This window comes from Delphinus delphis, chromosome 3 (assembly GCF_949987515.2).
Source record: "Delphinus delphis chromosome 3, mDelDel1.2, whole genome shotgun sequence".
NCBI lineage: Eukaryota > Metazoa > Chordata > Mammalia > Artiodactyla > Delphinidae > Delphinus > Delphinus delphis.
The window spans coordinates 73033377-73053786 of NC_082685.1; the positions used below are offsets into that span (position 1 = coordinate 73033377).

General features: G+C 35.1%; 1 protein-coding gene across 3 annotated transcripts in view; it reads right to left on the bottom strand.

Annotated features, from left to right (window-relative positions):
- The window catches only part of SRFBP1 (serum response factor binding protein 1), a 94121-nt gene that overhangs the window by 48355 nt on the left and 25356 nt on the right, over positions 1–20410 (bottom strand). For all 3 annotated transcript variants that reach the window (XM_060008962.1, XM_060008963.1, XM_060008960.1), the window contains exon 4: positions 9484–9555. In XM_060008962.1, coding sequence (XP_059864945.1) covers positions 9484–9555 — 72 coding nt within the window. The remainder of the gene's footprint in view (positions 1–9483; positions 9556–20410) is intronic.

Here is a 20410-nt window from a genome sequence, read left to right on the forward strand (position 1 = left end):
ACTATGTAACACTACTAAGAAGTGAATAAAATGCAATCCATTGTAATTTTTAAAAGTTAAGAGTTAGGGAACAGGAATCTGTTAATATTCTACTTAGACAACTCACCTGTAATCCATGCTAAAGATAACACAGTGACAAAAATACTACTGTTCTTAACAGTTAAAATTATCATGTAATCAATGAATAAATATTCTTTGGGTACTTAATATCTTCCCAGAATTGTGGTAGGCATCGTGTGTGATATTAAAAAAAAAAGTAATATAGCTCCTGTATTCAAAGAGCTTAAAAGATCTAGTTAAGAAGACTAAAATAATATGAAAGAATCAAGTAACATATTAGTACTAAGCTGGGTGATATAATCCATGACTACTATAATGCTTGAAGTTCCATTTACTAGAGACCTAAAAATTATCAAATGCTATATATTTTTATTTGGAATGACTAGTACATTACTGTATTCTCACAACCTTCCACCAGTGCCTGGCTTATAGCCAACACTTTATAGATGTTTGATGATGACTGAATGGGACTATATACATACATATATATATATATATATATATATACACATATATATATACACATACGTACATTAGTATTTATACATTTAGAAAATTCATAATTCAGACTAACTGCTTTAAATATCACCTGTAGGCTGAAAACTTCCAAATTTCTACCTCAAGCTCTAACTTGAGTTCCAGACTCACATATCCAACCACCTACTTGACATGTTAAAAGAGAATGCTGTGACTTTCTTCTTAAACCTACTTCTGCTATAGTCTTTCCCATCTTATTGTAGGTAATTTTAATTTTTCTGGTTGCTCAGGCCTAAAACTCAAATGATTCTTCCATTACATTTCTCCTTTCTTCACAGCTCACAGTAAATCCTTCAGCAAATCCTGTGGTTTCATCTGCAAAATCTATCCAGAACCAGTCACTTACACCATTTTTACTTACTACCTTTGACCAAATCACCAATACCTCTCACCTGGACCAATGTAATAAGCTCACACCTGGTCATTCTCCATTGCCTCTTATTCTCTCACAGTCAATTTCCATATAGCAGTCACAGCAAGCTTTTAAACAAAACCAGATCATGCTATTTCCCTATCTGTTCTTTTTAAAGCTTTACTGCCTTCTGATGCTTAGGCTCTTCCTTTGCAAGCTCTTCTCTACTTGGAATACTCTACTCCCAAATACACACGGGCTGATCATCTCATTGTATTCAGGTCTCTGCTCAAATGTTATCTGAACTACAACACTTTCCATCACTATTTACTTCACATCACTCAACACAGCACGCCAGTGCAGATATTTTCATATTTGTGAGGCAGGGACTTATGTCTTCCACATTCCTGTAGACCTAGTGCCTAGGACAATAACTGATAATAGTTGGCATTCAATAAATATTCCATGAAGCAAGTAAAAATTTTACTAGCGTGTGAAAGTAGAGTTATCAGCTTTAAACATCTTTACCCTTCATTGTTAACAGCCCAATAAGGCCTTTTCCTTCCCAGTAATAAACACTTATGAGTACCTAAGTAAAAGCAAGATGATAACAGTTTGAAATCTATTGTTTGGAGAACTTAGCTAGGTAGAGTCCCTCAGAGAACAACTCCTTTAAATTAGACCTGGTGCAAATCCTGTGCCAGGATGACTTGCTGCCTAATTACCTTCTGTCCTGGGTCACATGGTATCCTCCCCAAATTTTATATCCAACCAGAAACTGAGAATGTGATCCTACTTGGAAACAAGGTCATTGCAGATATAATTAATTAATTAATTATTTGCTAGCTGTATTTAATTAATTCATATCTGTTCTTGATGGTCTGTTACTGACTTGCAAATCTGAGTAGCTCATGATTTGGGGAGTAGAAAAAATATTCTAATGGGGAAAAAACAGTGCAAATGGAAAAACTGTTAATGACATACACATTAGTAATATGCTTTATAAATACTCAGGGTTTAAATTTTCATTCTTTAAGACGAATAAAAGATGTTATACATGTACATGCATACCTTGTTTTATTGTGCTTTGTTTTATTGCACTTCACAGATATTATGTTTTTTTTACAAAATGAACGTTTGTAGCAACCCTGTGTCTATCAAGTCTATTGGCACCATTCTTCCAATAGCATTTGCTCACTTTGTGTCTCTGTATCACATTTTGGTAATTCCTGCAATATTTCAACTTTTTCATTATTATTATATTTGTTATGGCAATCTGTGACCACTGATCTTTGATGTTACTACTGTAATTGTTTGGGATGCCAAAAACCATGCTAATATAAGAAAACAAACAACTGATGTTCTGACTGCTCCACTGAACACTGAGATGTTCCCCTGTCTCTCTCTCTCTTTGGGCCTTCCTATTCCCTGAGACAAAACAATATTGAAATTAGGCCAGTTAATAACCCTACAATGGCCTGTAAGTATTCATGTGAATGGAAGAGTCACATGTCTCTAACTTTAAATCAAAAGCTAGAAAGGACTAAGCTTAGTGGGGAAGGTATGCTGAAAGCCAAGACAGGCTGAATGCTAGGCCTTTTGCCCCAGACAGTTAGCCAAGATGTAAATGCAAAGGAAAAGTTCTTGAAGGAAACTAAAAGGGCTACTCCAGTGAACACACAAATGATTAGAAAGCAAAACAGCCTCACTGCTGATAACACAGAAAGCTTTAGTGGTCTAGATAGAAGATTAAACCAAGCCACAACATTTCCTTAAACCAAAACCTAATCCAGAGCAAGACCCTAACTCTCTTCAGCTCTTTGAAGGCTGAGAGAGGTGAGGAAGCTGCAGAAGGAAAGTTAGCAGAGTTTGGTTCATGAGGTTTAAGGACAGAAGCTGTCTCTACAACATCAAAGTGCAAGGTAAAGAAGCAAGTGCTGATGTAGAAGCTGTAGCATATTATCCAGAAGATTTGGCTAAGATAAACAATGCAGGTGGCCACACTAAACAACAGATTTTCAACGTAGAAACAGCCTTTTTCGGAAGAAGATGCCTTTTATAGCTAGAAAGGAGAAGTTAATGCCTGTTTTCAAAGGACAGGCTGACAACTCTTGTTAGAAGCCAACGCAGCTGGTGACTGAAGCTAAAACCAGTGTTCATTTACCACTCCGAAAATCCTAGGGCCCTTGAGAATTATGCTAAATCTACTCTGCCCAGGCTCTCTAAATGGAACAGTAAAGTCTGGAGACAGCCCATCTGTTTATTACAGGGCTTAATGAATTGAATATTTTAAGCTCATTGTTGAGACTTACTGCTCAGAGAAAAAGATTCCTTTCAAAATATTACTGCTCATTGACAATGCACCTGGTCATCAGGGCTCTGATGGAGGGGTATGACGAGATTCATGTTGTTCTCATGCCTCCTATCACAACACACATTCTGCAGCCCCATGGATCGAAGAGTCGTTTCACCTTTCAAGTCTTCTTTAAGAAATACACTTCATAAGGCTATAGTTGCCATAGCTAGCGATTCCTCCTATGGAACTAGGCAAAGTAAGTTGAAAACCTTCTGGAAAGGATTCACCATTCTACATGCCATTAAAAACATTCATGATTCATGGGAAAAGGTCAAAATAGCAGCAGTAACAGGAGTTTGGAAGAAGTTGATTCTAACCCTCATGAATGACTTTGAGAGGTTCAAGACTTCAGTGAAGGAAGTAACTGCAGATGTGGTGAAACCACCAAGAGAACTAGAATTGGAAGTGAAGATGTGACTGAATTGTTGCAATCTCATGATAAAAGTTGAATATATGGGGATTGCTTCTTATGGATGAGCAAAGAAAGTGGTTCCTGAGATGGAATCTACTCCTGGTGCAGATGCTGTGAAGACTGCTGAAATGACCACAAAGGACTTAGAATATTATATAAACTTAGTTGATAAAACAGCAGCAGTGTTTGAGAGGACTGACATCAATTTTTAAAGAAGTTCTATTGTGGGTAAAATGCTATCAAACAGCACTGCCTGCTACAGAGAAATTGTTTCTGAAAGGAAGAGGCAATCGATGCAGCACACTTCACTGTTGTCTTATTTTAAGAAATCACCACAGCCACCCAAACTTCAGCAACCACCACCCTGATCAGTCAGCAGTCATCAACTTCAAGGCAAAACCCTCCAGCAGCAAAAAGAATACAACTTGCTGAAGACTCATGATGGTTAGCACTTCTTGGCAATGAAGTATTTTTAAATTAAGGTACGTATATTTTTTTAGACATAATGCTATTGCACACTTAATAGTCTACAGTACAGTGTAAACATAACTTTTATATGCACTGAGAAACCAAAAATTTGTCACTTGCTTTATTGCGGTTATTTGATTTACTGAGGTGGTCTGAAATTGAGCCCCCGTTATCTCTGAGGTATGCCTGTAGTTCTTAAAATGTTTGATTTGGAAAAAGTTTTAGTTAAAAATACCAAATTTTATAAATTACAGCAATCATTTAAATAAATGTTTAAATTTCTCTAATAAAAATTTGTCAAATTTAACACTTTAAACCTTTCTTTAATTTTATTCTTAAGAAAGCAATTAGAAATCATTCATTTAATTTTTTAAGTTCAAATTTTAACAAGAGGTTAGAGGTAAAGGGAATATAGACCAAAGATTTTATCTAACAATTAGACTAACAGTATTGACTTGATTTCAAGACCACTTAGCCAGTTAGGAACAAGCTAGAATTCAAAGTCAGGTTTCTGAATTCAGTCTAGTATTCTCAACAAGTTTTCTTCTAAACTATTCAAGATAACTTTCCCTCATTTTGTGACTCAACTCCAAGCCTCCCTCAAATCTTTTTGTAAAGAAATTAAATATAAACATAAGAAAAGAGGCTTGTTAATCAAGAGGGCTCAGGTTTTTACCGTTGGCAGTGTTTTGGGTCTCTGCTGCAATGCGAGATGTCTACATTTTGCTTAAGCCACTGAGCTTAAGTGTAGGAACTCACAAGAGTCAGTACAACAGTCCCTATCATGAGGGACTTCAAATTCTTTATCCTTGGGCTTCCCTGGTGGCACAGTGGTTGAGAGTCCGCCTGCCGATGCAGGGGACATGGGTTCGTGCCCCGGTCCGGGAAGATCCCTCATGCCATGGAGCGGCTGGGCCCGTGAGTCATGGCCGCTGAGCCTGCACGTCCAGAGCCTGTGCTCCGCAACGGGAGAGGCCACAGCAATGAGAGGCCAGCGTAAAAAAATTCTTCATCCTTCCTTACTTCTTTCCTGTCCATCTTCCTTCCTCACTTAGTTTCTCCCTCTTTGTATTTACAGATATTTATATTTACATAAATATGCATTATGTGAAGGCACAGTCTTACACATAAGGACACAAACACCATCTTTTGAGGTTCATGATCTTGCACTAATTTAAAAGGTTACAACAAATGCACAAATAACTAACCCAAGGTAGAATGTGATAAACTTCATAGGAGAGACTGAAAATGTGGAGGTTTATAAAAGAATTCAAATACAGCCATACTTCTTAAATTTAAATAAAATTATTTTGAAGCTTAAAAGGCTAAGTAATCGCTATTAACAAATAGTTTTTACACATGCATGAAACAATCTTCACAATACTGGGGGATATGAAGGAAACCACAGCTTTCATTACTTGAAGTTGACACAGTGTTTGCCTTCGAAAATTCTCAGGAAACTGTGGTTTTCATACACCTCCAGTTTCTTCCATTTCAAATAAATTAAATTAAAAAAGGAAAACACCTCACTTTTTAATGGACACATTTTATTTTGGCATATGGGTATTTACTGTGAACACAAAGTATTTGGTGTTCAATTTTGAAAAGAATTTTGAGAATGTACATGTAAATATAAATAAGGGTCTAAAAATGAAAAAGCTCTCTTACACACCATGTTCATTCCTTTGAAATGTTGCCTTAAAACAAACTGATGCTAAATGAACTAGTACAGGTAGAATGCTAGTAAGATACTTTTATCATTAACTGGACTTAAATTCAATTCCAGGTTTTACCTAATGATATAAACCAACACATTCATATTTGTATTTATTAAAAACATTTAGAGATATAATAAGAAACAGTCTATTCAGCTGGATCAGAAGAACTGTGGCAAACAAAGCAAAATATGGCTTAGAGTCCACATTTATAAGAGAATGGGAGACTTTTCTGTATTCAATGAACTCTTAAAATCCCTACAACACCATGATTTCCAAAATGCAGTCTTACACATATGGAACTTATTCCATCCTTTTGTCCTAAACTTTCATTTTGTAGGCAGAGACCTGGGTTTAGAACTTGGATCTGACATTTCCTACTGACTACCTATGACCATCGGTATATTTTACCTTTCTGGGCCCGTTGTCTCATCTGTTAAATGAGATTATCATCATCTTCCCTGAGAAAGCTAACGTGTATAAAGCATCTAACAAGTCAGGCAACTGGTAGATGTTAACAAGTATTAATTTGCTTCCTCTCATCCTGTAGCTGTTTAATATAACTGTGTTCTATTTCCTTCCTTTTTTCCATAGTGCTTAGCTGATTGCTCTGCATATAACAGATGTTTTGAATTGAGAAGCCCTTGAAATTCTGGCAATAATTGTCTGGAAATGTCACAGTTCTAGTCCCCAAACTCTCTAGCTTTAAAACTCTCGTACAAATATTAACTGGCTACTTAATCTTTCTAACCCCTTTCTAAATTTGGAAAATGAAGACACTACTAGTATTACTACACACACATGTACACACATGCATGTGCACACATGAATGTTTTCCATATGAGATCATTGTTGTAAGATCAATTGAGGTAATAATGTATATGGAAGAACTGTGCAAGCTCTAAGAAGTTACACAAATTAGTTTGTTCTGCTCTATTCTGATGGTCAGACAGCTTCAAATGTACAGAGCTCTATATAATAGCCTTATTTCCTCTTTGGTCATCTTTCACTAACCACCCTTCCTATGGCAAACTAATCAGTCTTCTCTCCATGACACTGCTACTTGCCTCATTTTTATTCCAGAGGTTTAATTTATTAACATATTTTGATACAGAACATGAATCCAATCAAAGAATACCACAAATGACATAAAACAGTAGCAAAGTAGTTGAAATCAAATAGCTTGGGAGGAATCTGAAATCATTTTAAGCAAGGCAATTTCCCTTGGCTCTAAATCCTCAAGGGTTCCATCAAGAACTCTGATGAAACAGAACTGTTTTCCTTTTCTCCTTCTCCACCTCCCTTTCCTTCCTTCTGTTTGGAGGAAGATACCAAAAGGGCAGAAATGCAATCAGGTTTTGCTTGACAATATTTCAGTTAGATCCTAAACTTTCTATGTGAATATTATAAATCTCATGACTACAAATATAGTAATATGCAAATGAATTTACTATTACAAAATAAAAATGGATAAGCGAATATAGACACATTTCCCCATTTTTAGGATGACATTTTACACAATGGAAGGTTTAACAAAGGGTTGTAAATGAAAGAAGATACCCTAAAAAAACCTGATGCTACAAATATTACACACACATCAACTAATAGTAACCTTCCAAAGTGAAAAAAATCTGACTGAAAAGTTAAAAAAAAAAAAAGACAAAGGATATTTTATTTTGGATATTTCAAGTTAAAATTAAATAATATTGTCAAGTTTTAGTGTTGAAATTTAAATGGAAACATAGTATTAGCCAACTAAAAATAAATTGCTTTTTATTCTCATCACAAATTAAATATTATTGAAATAATTTTAGAATGCAGCAACCAGAAAATTCAAAAAATTTTTTCTGATAAAAACCTTGAATTATTATTTTTTTAAACTCTCAAGAGAAAACAAATATGTTCTACCATATTTTTATACAACTACCACTATTGTATTTAACATCATTATTTTGTCAGAAATATAGACAGACCAAGACACAAGTTAAAAACTATACCAGAACTAAAATTTTTTCCTCTCTATGAATGAATGCTATAAAATAAGAATATTTACTGTAAAATCATGTTAGTGTAAAATAAGGAAGCTGTTTGTAAAATTATGCTCATGACTTTGGTGTTGCCTTCCTGACAAGGACTGTGACAACACATCTTCCCTCCCCTGAAACATACAAAAACTTTCATGTTCTGGCCTTCTTACAATAAAATGCTTTAAAATTTAACATGGCTAAAATCAGTGAATTGCAGAGAGGTGAGTGCTAGTGTACATAAATGTAGAATCAGAGTATTTTTTTCCTTAAGGCTGGAATAGGAAAATTGACATTTACAGTTGGAGATTCCAACACACTTCTCTTAGTCAACAATAAAACAAGTAGGTAGAAAGTCAGTAAAGATGTAAATCACCTGAACAACACCATCAATCAGTTGGACCTAAATAACATTTATAGGACACTGATCCCAAAATAATAATATTGTTTTCAGGTGCACATGAAATATTCACCAAGATAAGCCATACTCTAGACAAATAATAAAGTTAAAAGAATAAAAATCATAAAGAGTATGCATATGGATCATAAAGAAAACTAATGAAAAGATACCTGGAAACCCCCAATTGTTCAGAAATTAAACAACGTACTTCTAATTAAACCATAGGTTAAAGGTGAAATTTCAAGGGAAATTTAAAACATTTTAAACTCAAAGAAAATAAAATATATCATATTTATAAGATGTAGCTAAAGCAGTGCTTAGAGGGATATTTATAGCATTAAATGCTTATATTAGGAAAAAAGAAAGGTCTAAATCAGTAATTTAAGCTTCCATGTTAAGAAACTAGAGAAAGAGCAAAGTAAGCACAAATTCAAGAGGAAGAAATAATACAGATTAGAGCAAATGTGAATAAAAGTGAAAAAAGAAATGTAATAGAGTTATAAAAATTAATTAATCCAAAAATCTGTTCTCTGGTGGAACTGTCACATAGCCTTTAGCAAAGTGGGTAGAAATAAAAAAGAGGAAATACTAAGGATGAAGCAAGTGATGCAAATGCAAGGAGCAGAAGATCTGGGTAAAAGTCCTAACTGTGCACCCTAAGAGTGTTATACCCTTAATTAGCTCACTTTATTCTTTCTGAGCTTCAGTTTCCTTACTTACAAAAAGGGGGTAAAAATAATTTTCATAGGGTAAATGCAGGGATTAAATAAAATATTCATAAAAACTATTTAGAAAGAATAAAAATAAAGAGTCTTTATTCTAATTTGTAAGATTAACAGACTAACTGCTATCTAACACACAAATGCCACATTAACTTCAACATACCTTTAAGGTCCTTGAGGGTGTGGTATCACAGCAAAGCAAAATTCATAAGTTACCATAAAAATAATTTTTGGTGGCAGTAGTAGAGCTCAAATGGGGAAAAATCATTGTACACTAATAGTAACTGGCAGGTGACTGATTGACTGATTGATTGATTTTTTAGTAACTGGCTTTTGGTAAGTTTTCTCTTCAAGGAAAAAAGTGAAAGGAAAAAAGTAGGTCAACAATACAAATAAGGAACTTTTCCTAAAAGAAATACAACCCCTGGCAGAAGTACCTTTTTGCAGATTTTTTCAAAGTTGATATCATCACCAAGAGCAGATTTAGTTACTATATCAGGTTTCAACTCCTGTAAAAGAATAAAACAAACTAATTTTAGTTATGAGCCTTATTTTAAACTGTCATTATTATATGAGAAATTCCTTCCCATGTTGTGCTTTTAAGAAATCCATTATTTAAAGAAACTACTACTTATTTTAATGACATTTCAGGACATTGGCAATTCTATCAATTTAAAAAGAAATGTAGAGATTTACAGAGAAACACTTATATATATATATATATTTTTCGGTACGCGGGCCTCTCAGCGTTGTGGCCTCTCCCGGTGCGGAGCAGAGGCTCCAGACGCGCAGGCTCAGCGGCCATGGCTCACGGGCCCAGCTGCTCCACGGCAAATCTGGGCTTCCCTGGTGGCGCGGTGGTTGAGAGTCCGCCTGCCGATGCAGGGGACACGGGTTCGTGTCCCGGTCCGGGAAGATCCCACATGCCGTGGAGTGGCTGGGCCCATGAGCCATGGCCGCTGAGCCTGCACGTCCGGAGCCTCTGCTCCGTACCGGGAGAGGCCACAACACTGAGAGGCCCGTGTACCGAAAAAAAAAAAAAAAAAATCTAACCCACAAAACACTTTTCTATTATGGAAGGAATTAATCCACATTTATTTTAGAAAGTTAAAAAACACAGAAAAACAGAAAGAAAAATAAGTAAAATTACCAGTAATGTTTACATGGTTATAATTTTATTATACACCCTTCTACAAGCTTCTTTAAAAGAATTTAAGTTTGATATGCATTCCACTAAGGGAATGAAGGATGACTTTAGATCATATGAAAATGCAATTTTTCTACATTAATAGTTATCAAGTTATTCTAATACGCATAAAAAAATGAACTTTTTTTATTATTGTCTAGAAGAAAGTTAAATAGAAAAATCAGTTGATTTTAAAACAACACTGAGTGACAGTAAGGTGGATATGTGATGTGACAAAACTGCAAACATTAAATGAAAATGATATTTAAATTATACTTTAAACAAAAACAGGACCATAGTATTTTGTAAACTAGCTTTATTTAATAACAGGGCAAATGTCTATTTTTGGTTTTTTTGCTCTTATTTATTTAATCAAATTCTTATTACTGGACATTAATACATTTTCTGAGTTTTGATCTTTTTATAAATAAGAATGTGATGACTATCCTTGTACATACTGGTTTGTGTAACTCCTTCTGAAAAATTACCACAGATTCTATATTAAAGAGCTATATTGGAGTTTTGGAAGAAGAGTAGAATGGGAAAAAAATATCAAATATTGATAATGATGATCCAATGTCAAAAAGATCAGAAAGCACTGTTTCTGAGAGTAAAAACTCAATTTCATTTTGTGTACACTAATATAAATGTGAAAAATGTGTACGTAAAACAAATCCATATAAAAAGTACATAAATGATGGACTCATTTTAAAATTGTATATGTGTGTATATATAAAAAAATTCATTATGTGACATATTTTGGCTGAAAATGTCTTTAAGTTTGATGAGCTAATTTAGGAGATGGCCTCCCTTAAGCAGTTTCAAGTTAATAAAGCTATTTAAATTATAGTTAAAAATCCAGATTTTAAGACTTGCCCCACGTTTGTCAATGACTGGCTATAAGCACCTTTCTTTACTCTGTAAGACAAAAATCAGCCTAAAGAGTGAATTGGTTAAATTTTATTGCTAAAATGAACTTAAGTAAGTGCAGATGGTAATGATACTACCTAAATCTCAACCCACCCACATATTCCCTCCAAAACAATAAATTCAACAAGGAGTACAAATAAAACCAAACATGAACCGTGCCCTCAGCATTATTAGTAGATAAATACCTATAAGCAGAGAAACTAACACCAAATTCAACAGCTCTCACTGCTGCTATAAGTTTATGAATTTACAGAGCCAGAGAATGAAAGACTAAGACACTAGGAGGAAAAGAAGAGAGTGGAGTGAAGGACATGCATTAATGACAGACAAAAAGCTCCACAAGAAAGCAAAAAGTACTACAAAAGGTCAAAGCGTTGAACACAAGTCTCAGACTTGGTAATTCACAGCACTACAGAGAAGGGCGGGCTTGAAAGTGAGTGATTTTGAAGGCGACAGCCTCAAGAAGCACTGCTTTGAGGAGAATTAGATAAATAGGGGTCGTGCACTTCCCTTTAGGGATAACAGTGTAGGTAAAGGAAAGAAAGAGAAATTAAGGACCCTACAGAGACAAAAGAAAATACATGTAAACCAAGTCCTCCTTCTCTTTATCCGCTAAAAAAATGTCACTTTGCCATACTGACATAAGGTGGGCCCTGTATAAGAAACGTCTACAGTTCAGAAAAGAAAAAAAAGTCAAATTCATATAAAATTAATTTAAGAAGAAAAAAGAAAACGTAAATCAAAATATTTTATCTGATTCTCTCCTAAAAACTAAACATCAAAAAGACAACTGTAACATAACCCTGCAAACTTCATTAGGGAGCCTCAAACAAGTAGTTGGGGCCTATAACAAAAAAACTTGCAAAATGAGAAATTAAAACACTGTAGAAGAGAAACAGGTAAAACACAGAAGTGCATCAACAGTTGATAAAGCTTAGGAAATAAAATGCAAGAAAAGAAAACCTATCTCAGAAAGAGAGAACAGATTTAAAGAAAAATTCAATAAGGAACACTGAAGAAAGGCAAGAAAACATTGAAGAAAGACAAGAAAATGAAAAAAAGATAAAGAAAAAGGACAGAAAGAAAATGGCAAAGGATAATCCCACATACATGTAATTGGAGTCTCTGAAGGAGAAAAACAATAGACAAAAGCCAGTACTTAAAACTATAGTCCTAAAACAACTTTCTGGAAAAAAACAACCAAAGAATTTAACAAAAGGGTTTACTATGTACCTAGCTTAAAGAGACCTGGAACAATCAATAATGAAACCCTATTCTGGTAAAACTATTAAAGACAAAGGAAAAAAATCTTCAGCGCTCGTGGCCAAAAAGATCAATTTAGTTATAAGGGTGAAAAAACTGAGCTGGTGTCAGATATCAAGAACAAAATAAAAATAAGTATGGAGCAGCATTTTCAGTATAAGCAAGTGTAAGCCAAGAATTTTACAGTCAAATAGCTCTAAAGAATCAGGTCTAGAAAAATTAGTTTTGAACTTGCAAAAATTCAGGAAATACAGTACACGTGTTTGTCCAGAGGAATCTTCTAGAGGAGGAGTTCAGCCAGCAAGAGATAATTTTGGTAAAAGAACTGATGGTGAGTACGTATCTGCAGAGCTAGAATTAAAAGAAATGTGGGGGCACAGGAGAAAGAATAACACATAAACTTTGTCCTCATGCTCAGAGCCTGTGAATAAGTTACCTTACATGGCCAAAGAGACTTTATTATGTATTTAAGTTAAGGATCCTAAAATGGGGATCCTGGATTACCCAGAGTGGGCCTAACGTAACCACAAGGCTCCTCCTAAGAGGGAAGCAGAAGGGTATGAGTTAGAGAAAGAGGAGAAAAAGGGAGAGATACTGAGGTACTGAGAACTAAAGATGCTGTGCTGTTGGCCTTGAAGACGGAGGAAGGGGCCATGAGTCAACGAACACAGGTGACCTCTAAAACCTGAAAGAGTCTCCACAAGGGATACAATTCTGTCGACATCTTGGTTTAAAACTTCTGACTCCCAGAACTGTAAGATAATAAATCTGTGTTGTTTTTAGCTGCTAAATTTGTGTTAACTTGTTACAACAGCACTAGAAAACTAATATACATACGTTTTATCTCCCACCAATCTTCATATTATAAAATAATTCATTACACCATATTATTTGAACAAGCACCATATACCATAAATAATGCCCAGAATTAGATACTTACCTTAAAACCATAAAAGTAAAATCTAGATGCATTTGGATGGCTTAAACTTTCCTTATCACCCCACTCATACTACAGTATTTTGGGTCAATTCATTTTTACCTTAATTTTAAATATAAACATATGTGTCATTAAAAGGGAATGCTATCTCCTATGACATAGTTCATATAAAATTTTTAAATGGTGCTTAAATAACAAAACTGTATGGACAGGAATGCTGTGCCATAACTAGAATTTTGGTTCAGAACTATCCTAATTAGACACTGAGGAATTTAATAAATCAAGCAGTTTATCAGACAATGCAAAAATTGCAATAAAATATATATTATGAAGTTATTCTTCCCTCCCTACACTTTTATTCAGAAGAGATCAGGAACTGCCTTTCAGAATAAGACTCTTTGATGTGTTATTCCAAATGGATAGACAGCACCTCAAATGTTAGTATTCCCTTCAGCATGTAAGACGAAATTTAACCCACAGCCTTTCTCAATCCTTCTAAGAGTCTGCTATGCAGTCTACTTGACAAGTTCATGGTAAACTGCCAGGACTTTCAAATCATCTCTTAATTGCTCCAAATTCTAAATTTATATACATTCTGACTCAGAATATCTAATACACATTTAAAGGAAGAAGTCTTAAACAACTATTCTCATTATTCTTGGATTGGACTTAGTAGTTCTCATGATAGGTTATAATTTAGCCACAAAATTTCATTTACTCATATTTTAAGAATAAATTACCCTTCAAACTGATTATGAAAGCCGGTTGCTACAGCAAAATTCACTAGGGTCTAATAGATCAGTAATATAAACTGCAGGGGATAGTGGGAATTTATTTTTTTTTAAAGATCTGAAGTAATTCACAGTTTTCAAAGAATGCCTTGGATGATGGATGTTTTACTGGATTTGCGGCTGTGGTACATTACCTGACAATACATCTACTCTCTTCGTTATAAATGAATGGCTTCCCACAAGAGTTTGAAAAGCACATAAGATTGCAAGCTTTGTGGATAAAACTCCAAAAAGCCCTCATTTAGGTAAAACGTAGAGAACCCTAAAAGACAAATGGTATTTAGAGGCTTGGACATGAAAGAGTTGCAACAATGCCAGGTTTCTGGCTAACTACTCAGAAGAGGAAGTAGTTGGAACCAGCTTGTTGGGAACACTTCTGCTTAAGCTAGCTTGAACATGGTTAGGTAGTAAGCCATCTGGTCAAAAGGTCTGAGGAACTACATAAAACAGTCAGAGAATAATTTATGCTTATACTAAGCTTAATCTTTCACTTTCTTTATGGGAAAATGGAATGAAGAGCCCAGAGTGTAAGTTCTTCAAGGGTGAGAATGGTCTCTTATCCACCTTTGACTATTTGATCCTAGTATAATGATATCAATACATCTGTTCAACAGAAATGGACCAGAGTGAAAAAATTTTAAATGCCTGTTTCTTAGTGAGAGGTCAGTAAAGTCTCTTACCAATAGACAAGTCAAATTCAGAATTTCCAAAGAATTTTTAGTTGCCAATGTGGGTTTTTTCTTTAGAAAAGCAAAGATGAAGAGATAAAATACTAGAAAAAATAGCTAGGACTACTAGAGTGTTGCAAAACAGAAGACTTACTGCTCAAAAGTATTCTACATTACCATAATTTTTATTCATAGTGGGAGACGGCCAAATACTACTTAAGAACTCACTGAAACGTAGATATTATATTGTGAATGGCTGGGAAACTGCATTAGCTAACAAGCCAGGCAGGTGCCATAAAAGACAAGACTGCTCTTTCTGAGAAAAGATTTCATTACGAACTGGAAAACTAAGATCCATTTCTAGACCCAGCAAAAGACATTTTTACACAGCAGCTCTGTTCCTATTCCAAAGACATTAAACATACTCAATGCAGAAAGGTAGACTTAAACATGGTTAAGAAAATACCAATAAAAGTGTGAAAGAAAAGACACAAGTTCAGTGATTATATGATAATTTTACACTATGCCATTCCTAGTATATAGGGTTAAGACAGGAACACTTGGCTTTCTTTTATACGAAACTAATTCCAGTGCCTTTTTTCAGATAAAATATTTCTGTTAAATTTTAGAGTTTTCTGTACTTTAAATTGAATTTGACCATTTCAAATAATTCTGCAATTTCAAATGCAGAATAAGATGCATTATTCCATATGGTAATTTGCAAATTTTATACCAAAGTCATACGTTATGGACTTTGGAAAAAAATACCTACCTAGATTTCAACTTAAAAAAGAAAATTTTAAACACTTTTAAAGTTTGACAGAAAGTAAAATGACAAAAGTAAAAACACAAAACCATTCTCAATTAGAAAACCATGGATCAAGAAAAAACAATGGGAAAATGAAGATACCTGAGTTATGTAACAAATGCTAAATATGGAATACTGCACTAAACAACTTTAAAATGAGTGTAAGAGAGACACATTAAACTGGACAAGTAAAACTTGAGCTACTTTACAAAAATGCTGCAAAGATTTTTCATAAAAATAGATGTTTAAATTTATCATCAAAGGGGAATTAAAAATAACTAATTTGCCACCAATCAAATGCTAATGCTAACAAATGCTCTGAAACTGAGCTTAAGTAGTTTTTTTCCCTTAGATTTCCTTAAAATAACTCAAGTCTGAAAATCTTCATCTTCCCACTTGCAAGCTTATTCATCAGTGAGGCAGGGCTCCGTGTTGACTTGCATAAGACATACATTCTTTTATTTTAGACATTCAATCCAGCTTTATTTCTAGCATCAGTATAACTCGTTTCTTTTATTTAAGGTTTCAAATTTATAACTATCCAATCCATCTCAAAGATGAAATAAAGCATTAACTTCTTTACAATATATACGCTATGAGTTACTAATCCATTCATAAAGATCAGAATTATAGGGGACTTCAGCTCTCACATAATTCTATACCTGTGTAGGAAAGGGTTAACTCAGCAGGCCTGGGCTGCTCAAACTCTGCACAGTCCTGAGAAGGCCTATCTTCAGGACTGGCCTTTGGCCAGGAAATAAGTTCTGAGCCCTTGGGCCACAGGCTTACCAAGTTGATGAGGCAGTTTACCCTAACAATGTGATTTATGGTGATCATGTCTCTACTCTGGGGAGCTGGAGTCTAAGTAGTTATGGTGAGTCACGCAGGTGATTCATGGCTATGTGACTGGCTCCCGAAAAAAACCCTGACACCAAAGCTCAACTGAGCTTCCCTGGTAGGCAACACTCTGCAAGTATTGTCACACATCACTGCTAGGAGTGTGTCCATGCGACTATACTGGGAGAGGGCATCTACAAGCTTATGCTTGATTTCTCCTGGACTTCCCCCCATGTGCCTTTTCCTTTTGCCGATTTTAATCTGTATCCTTGAAGAGAAATAAACTGTTGCTCTGAGTATAGAAGTTTTTTTTTTTCCTTGAGCCCTGTGAATCCTTCTAGTTAATCACTTAACCTTGGGGACCCTCAACCACTCAACTTTAAAGAAGAGAAAATGATAACCTAATAAAGTTTAAGAGACTCATTCAAGGTATTACAATAGGGCTCAAACTAGAATCCCCACAGTTTGCTTTTTGCCATAACCTGCTGTCAGTGGTGATAAAGTAGAAATTCCTTCTTCTTCACGTTAAACTAACATTGCTCAAGTTTCCTGCATTAAAGATAGCCATTCACTAATAACCAGATCCATCAGAATATATCTCAGTTCCTTTATTTCACACTGTGCCAGATGCTATTGCTTTGCTTATATTCAAGAGCAAATTTAATTGAAATTAGTTAATCCCAATTTTGAATATTTGGCTGTCTCCTTCTCTCCAAAGGCTTTCGTTTGAACAAATGAATATACTGACTCATGACTATATAACCAGTGTAATGTTGTCTCTGGCTGAGTGGGGAAAGTATGTTTGCAACCAAACTATTCTATATCAGGCAGTGGGGAGGGACACTGGGTAAAGACAAAAAGTAACTTGGAGGCACTAATCAAGCTGACATTAATTCCAACTGGCTCTAAGATTGGGCTTTTAACGCAGTAAAATATAAAACATGTTTGTAGTTTCCAAAATGTGATTAAAATTGGAACATGATATTTAGATTATGAGGGGTTAATCCCAATACCAGGGAATTACAAGGTGCCAAGAAAAGTCTGGATTCTTGGAGGTTTTTCTTGCCTAATTGGAAATGAGGCAAGAAATGCACTTCTCTGAAATAAAGAAACTGAAATAACTCGTGAGAGACCTATTGACATCCAAATTCATGCTTTTCCACAGATGGGAATCTCATTATGGTTACCCTTCAGTGACAACAAAAACCTTATTTCCTAAATATTGTTCTACTGTCTCCTAAATACAGTACCAGATGTAACTTCAATAAGGTTATACTCTGTCATCATATTGCCAAGGGATTTTTCCAAATAAAATATCTTTGTCTTCCTCCTTCACCTATTCCTGTGTTATCTATGGTAATTAATGGCATCTCCAGCCTCTGCTACTCAGGTTAGACAGCTCAGAGTCATCTGACACTGTGGGCCTCTTCGGCATGCTTCTGTTATGCTCCCATCCCCCTTTCCACTTTCTCTGCTGTAGTGTCTGTTGAATTTAAAATTGTTCCCTCCTTTGGATTACCGTTATCCTACCCACAGGCTCAGAACTTCATTATCGATTGTGTGGATTATAATAGCATAACTGGGTTTCCTGCTTCCAGAACCAGTTAACTCCAAGGCCCATTTTGTCACTGTCTTGAATACAGAATGAAGCCAAAGAACTTAAGTCTGGTCTTTCATTACCTGGTCTCAATGCCTCTTTCTAATATTACATAATACACTTTTTCTAGGAGTCTCATATGCCATTCATTCAGTTTTACACAGAATTCCCTGAATAAATTTCCTATTGTCCCACCTCAGTATCTTTGGTTGGCCATCTGCTTTTAAAAATTTTATCGTGAAATGCCTTTCTCTAACTGGTCACCTACCTTTCTCACTCCCTTTCTCCCCAATCAAGATCTATTCAATTCTTGGTTTCTGAATGTCACTAAAATGAAACAAGGCTTCTTAGAGAAATGGCTGATTATGGATCTGAGGCAGAAAAAGTATAATCCCTGCAAAATTTTGCTATGCCAGAAAAGGAAGAACTAATTGAGTTCTCTCAAAAAGTCATAAAAGCTGGCTTAGAAAGGATACTACTGGTCAAATTTGGGTGTCCAACAGAGTAATGACAGCAAATTATAACCACACTGACCATATCATTTGTTGTTCAAACCAGGACCCATTTGAGAGTGAAATGAGGCTCTTTTAAAAATAATGCTGGGACAAGTGATGATTACCAGAACACCAAGGAAATCTAGTCATATGGTCACCCTAATTATAACACTTGACAATTCTTGCTACCTCCAGATTTCTCTTTATTTTCTCTTACAGCCACTTCAAGCAGGCTTTTACCCCACCAATGCTATTCCTGTTAAACTGACCAATCTTCACATTGCTAAATCTAATGAGCAGACCTCAGTGCTCCTCTTACTCGACATATCCGCAGCATCTGACTCTTACCTTCCTTGGCCTATTACCAACTTTCAGTAAGTTAACTGCTCCTTTTTCCTTGATATACTTTCTTTATTTGACTTACAGGACCCATGGTATTGGTTGTTCTTTCTTAGCTTTCTTTGCTAGCTCTTCCTCTAACTAAATACCTTAACAGTAGACCAAGATTCTGTCCTTGGTATTCTTCTCTTCACTATTATCTAAGATTTAGTGATTTCATCCAGTTTCATGACTTTAAAGATCACATACATGTCAACAACTCCCAGAAGTCTCTTTCCAGCTGAAACCTCTCTTCTGCACTCCAGACTTATATATCAAACTACTTCATATCATCTCTCCTAACCCTTCGTACCCTGCTCTATTTTTTCCACAGTATATCATCCACTAACATAATACATAAGTAGCTTATTTATTATGTCATCTTCCCCAATCCCCCAGAAAAATAAATTACAAAAGACCAGGAAATTCTATTTTTCCCCCCTCAGGTGTATCATAAGTGCCTAAAAAGAACATGTCATTTGGTAAATGTTCAAAAATACTTGTTAACAGAATAGATACTGAAGTTATTTTTACTTGTTAGACATTATAAATTGTTAAACTGAGTATCTCAGTTATCTCAGTATTGGGTATAGCATAAATCAGACCTGCCAGTAAACACTGCTCCTGTTCAGGAGCTGAATGAACTACAAGAGAGTACATTTAATAACTATGTCTTTCATCCAAGTTTATTATTTGACCAGGTTGATATGTGAATCTAAATTGCTATCACACCTAACACATAACTTCATTTAGGTAAACTAATAAAATAATCTAAAAACTTTGTATCTCTTGATCCTGCAAGTATTTCCTTTATAAAACAAACACGATAAAGCGATATAAATTTAAGTCTCCATTCTTACCTTGTTACAGTCAGTCACTTTTTAAGACTCAGCTTCATGCTACAGGAAGTTTTCCTTGAATCCTCAAAGCAGTACTAAGTGGTGCTCCTCCAATACATCTATCAGTGTTCTGTACACTGTAGTGAAACTGTTTACATGTCCATGTCTCTCATTAGACTATAAGCTTCTCAAGGGCAAACACCATATTAATTTCTATATATCTATAAACTAGCACAGTATTTGGCATACGAAGTACAGACCTAGTATATTTTTGCTGAGCTGAAATAAAGTACTTTGGACATGAGGATGGTTCTGAAATGACATTATAAAAATGTGCAAACTTTTCCGGCAAAGTACAGAACTAAACAATATCAGGTAAAACTTTCATTTTTTGTATCCTACAGTACAAACTAAAATAATAAGGATGATTTCAACACTGGTCTAAATTCACAATGCAACACGGACAATGATGATGGACTGTGTGGTATAGTACATCTCCAAAAGATCTCTGTTCAAGAACTCTGTCATTGAATAGTTTTGGCCTACCTTAAAAAAAATGGTATTGAAGGCAATGGCTATCTTGAATAATATTTCATCTATGCTATTTATATGGAGTGAAAGACTACAGAGATTCAA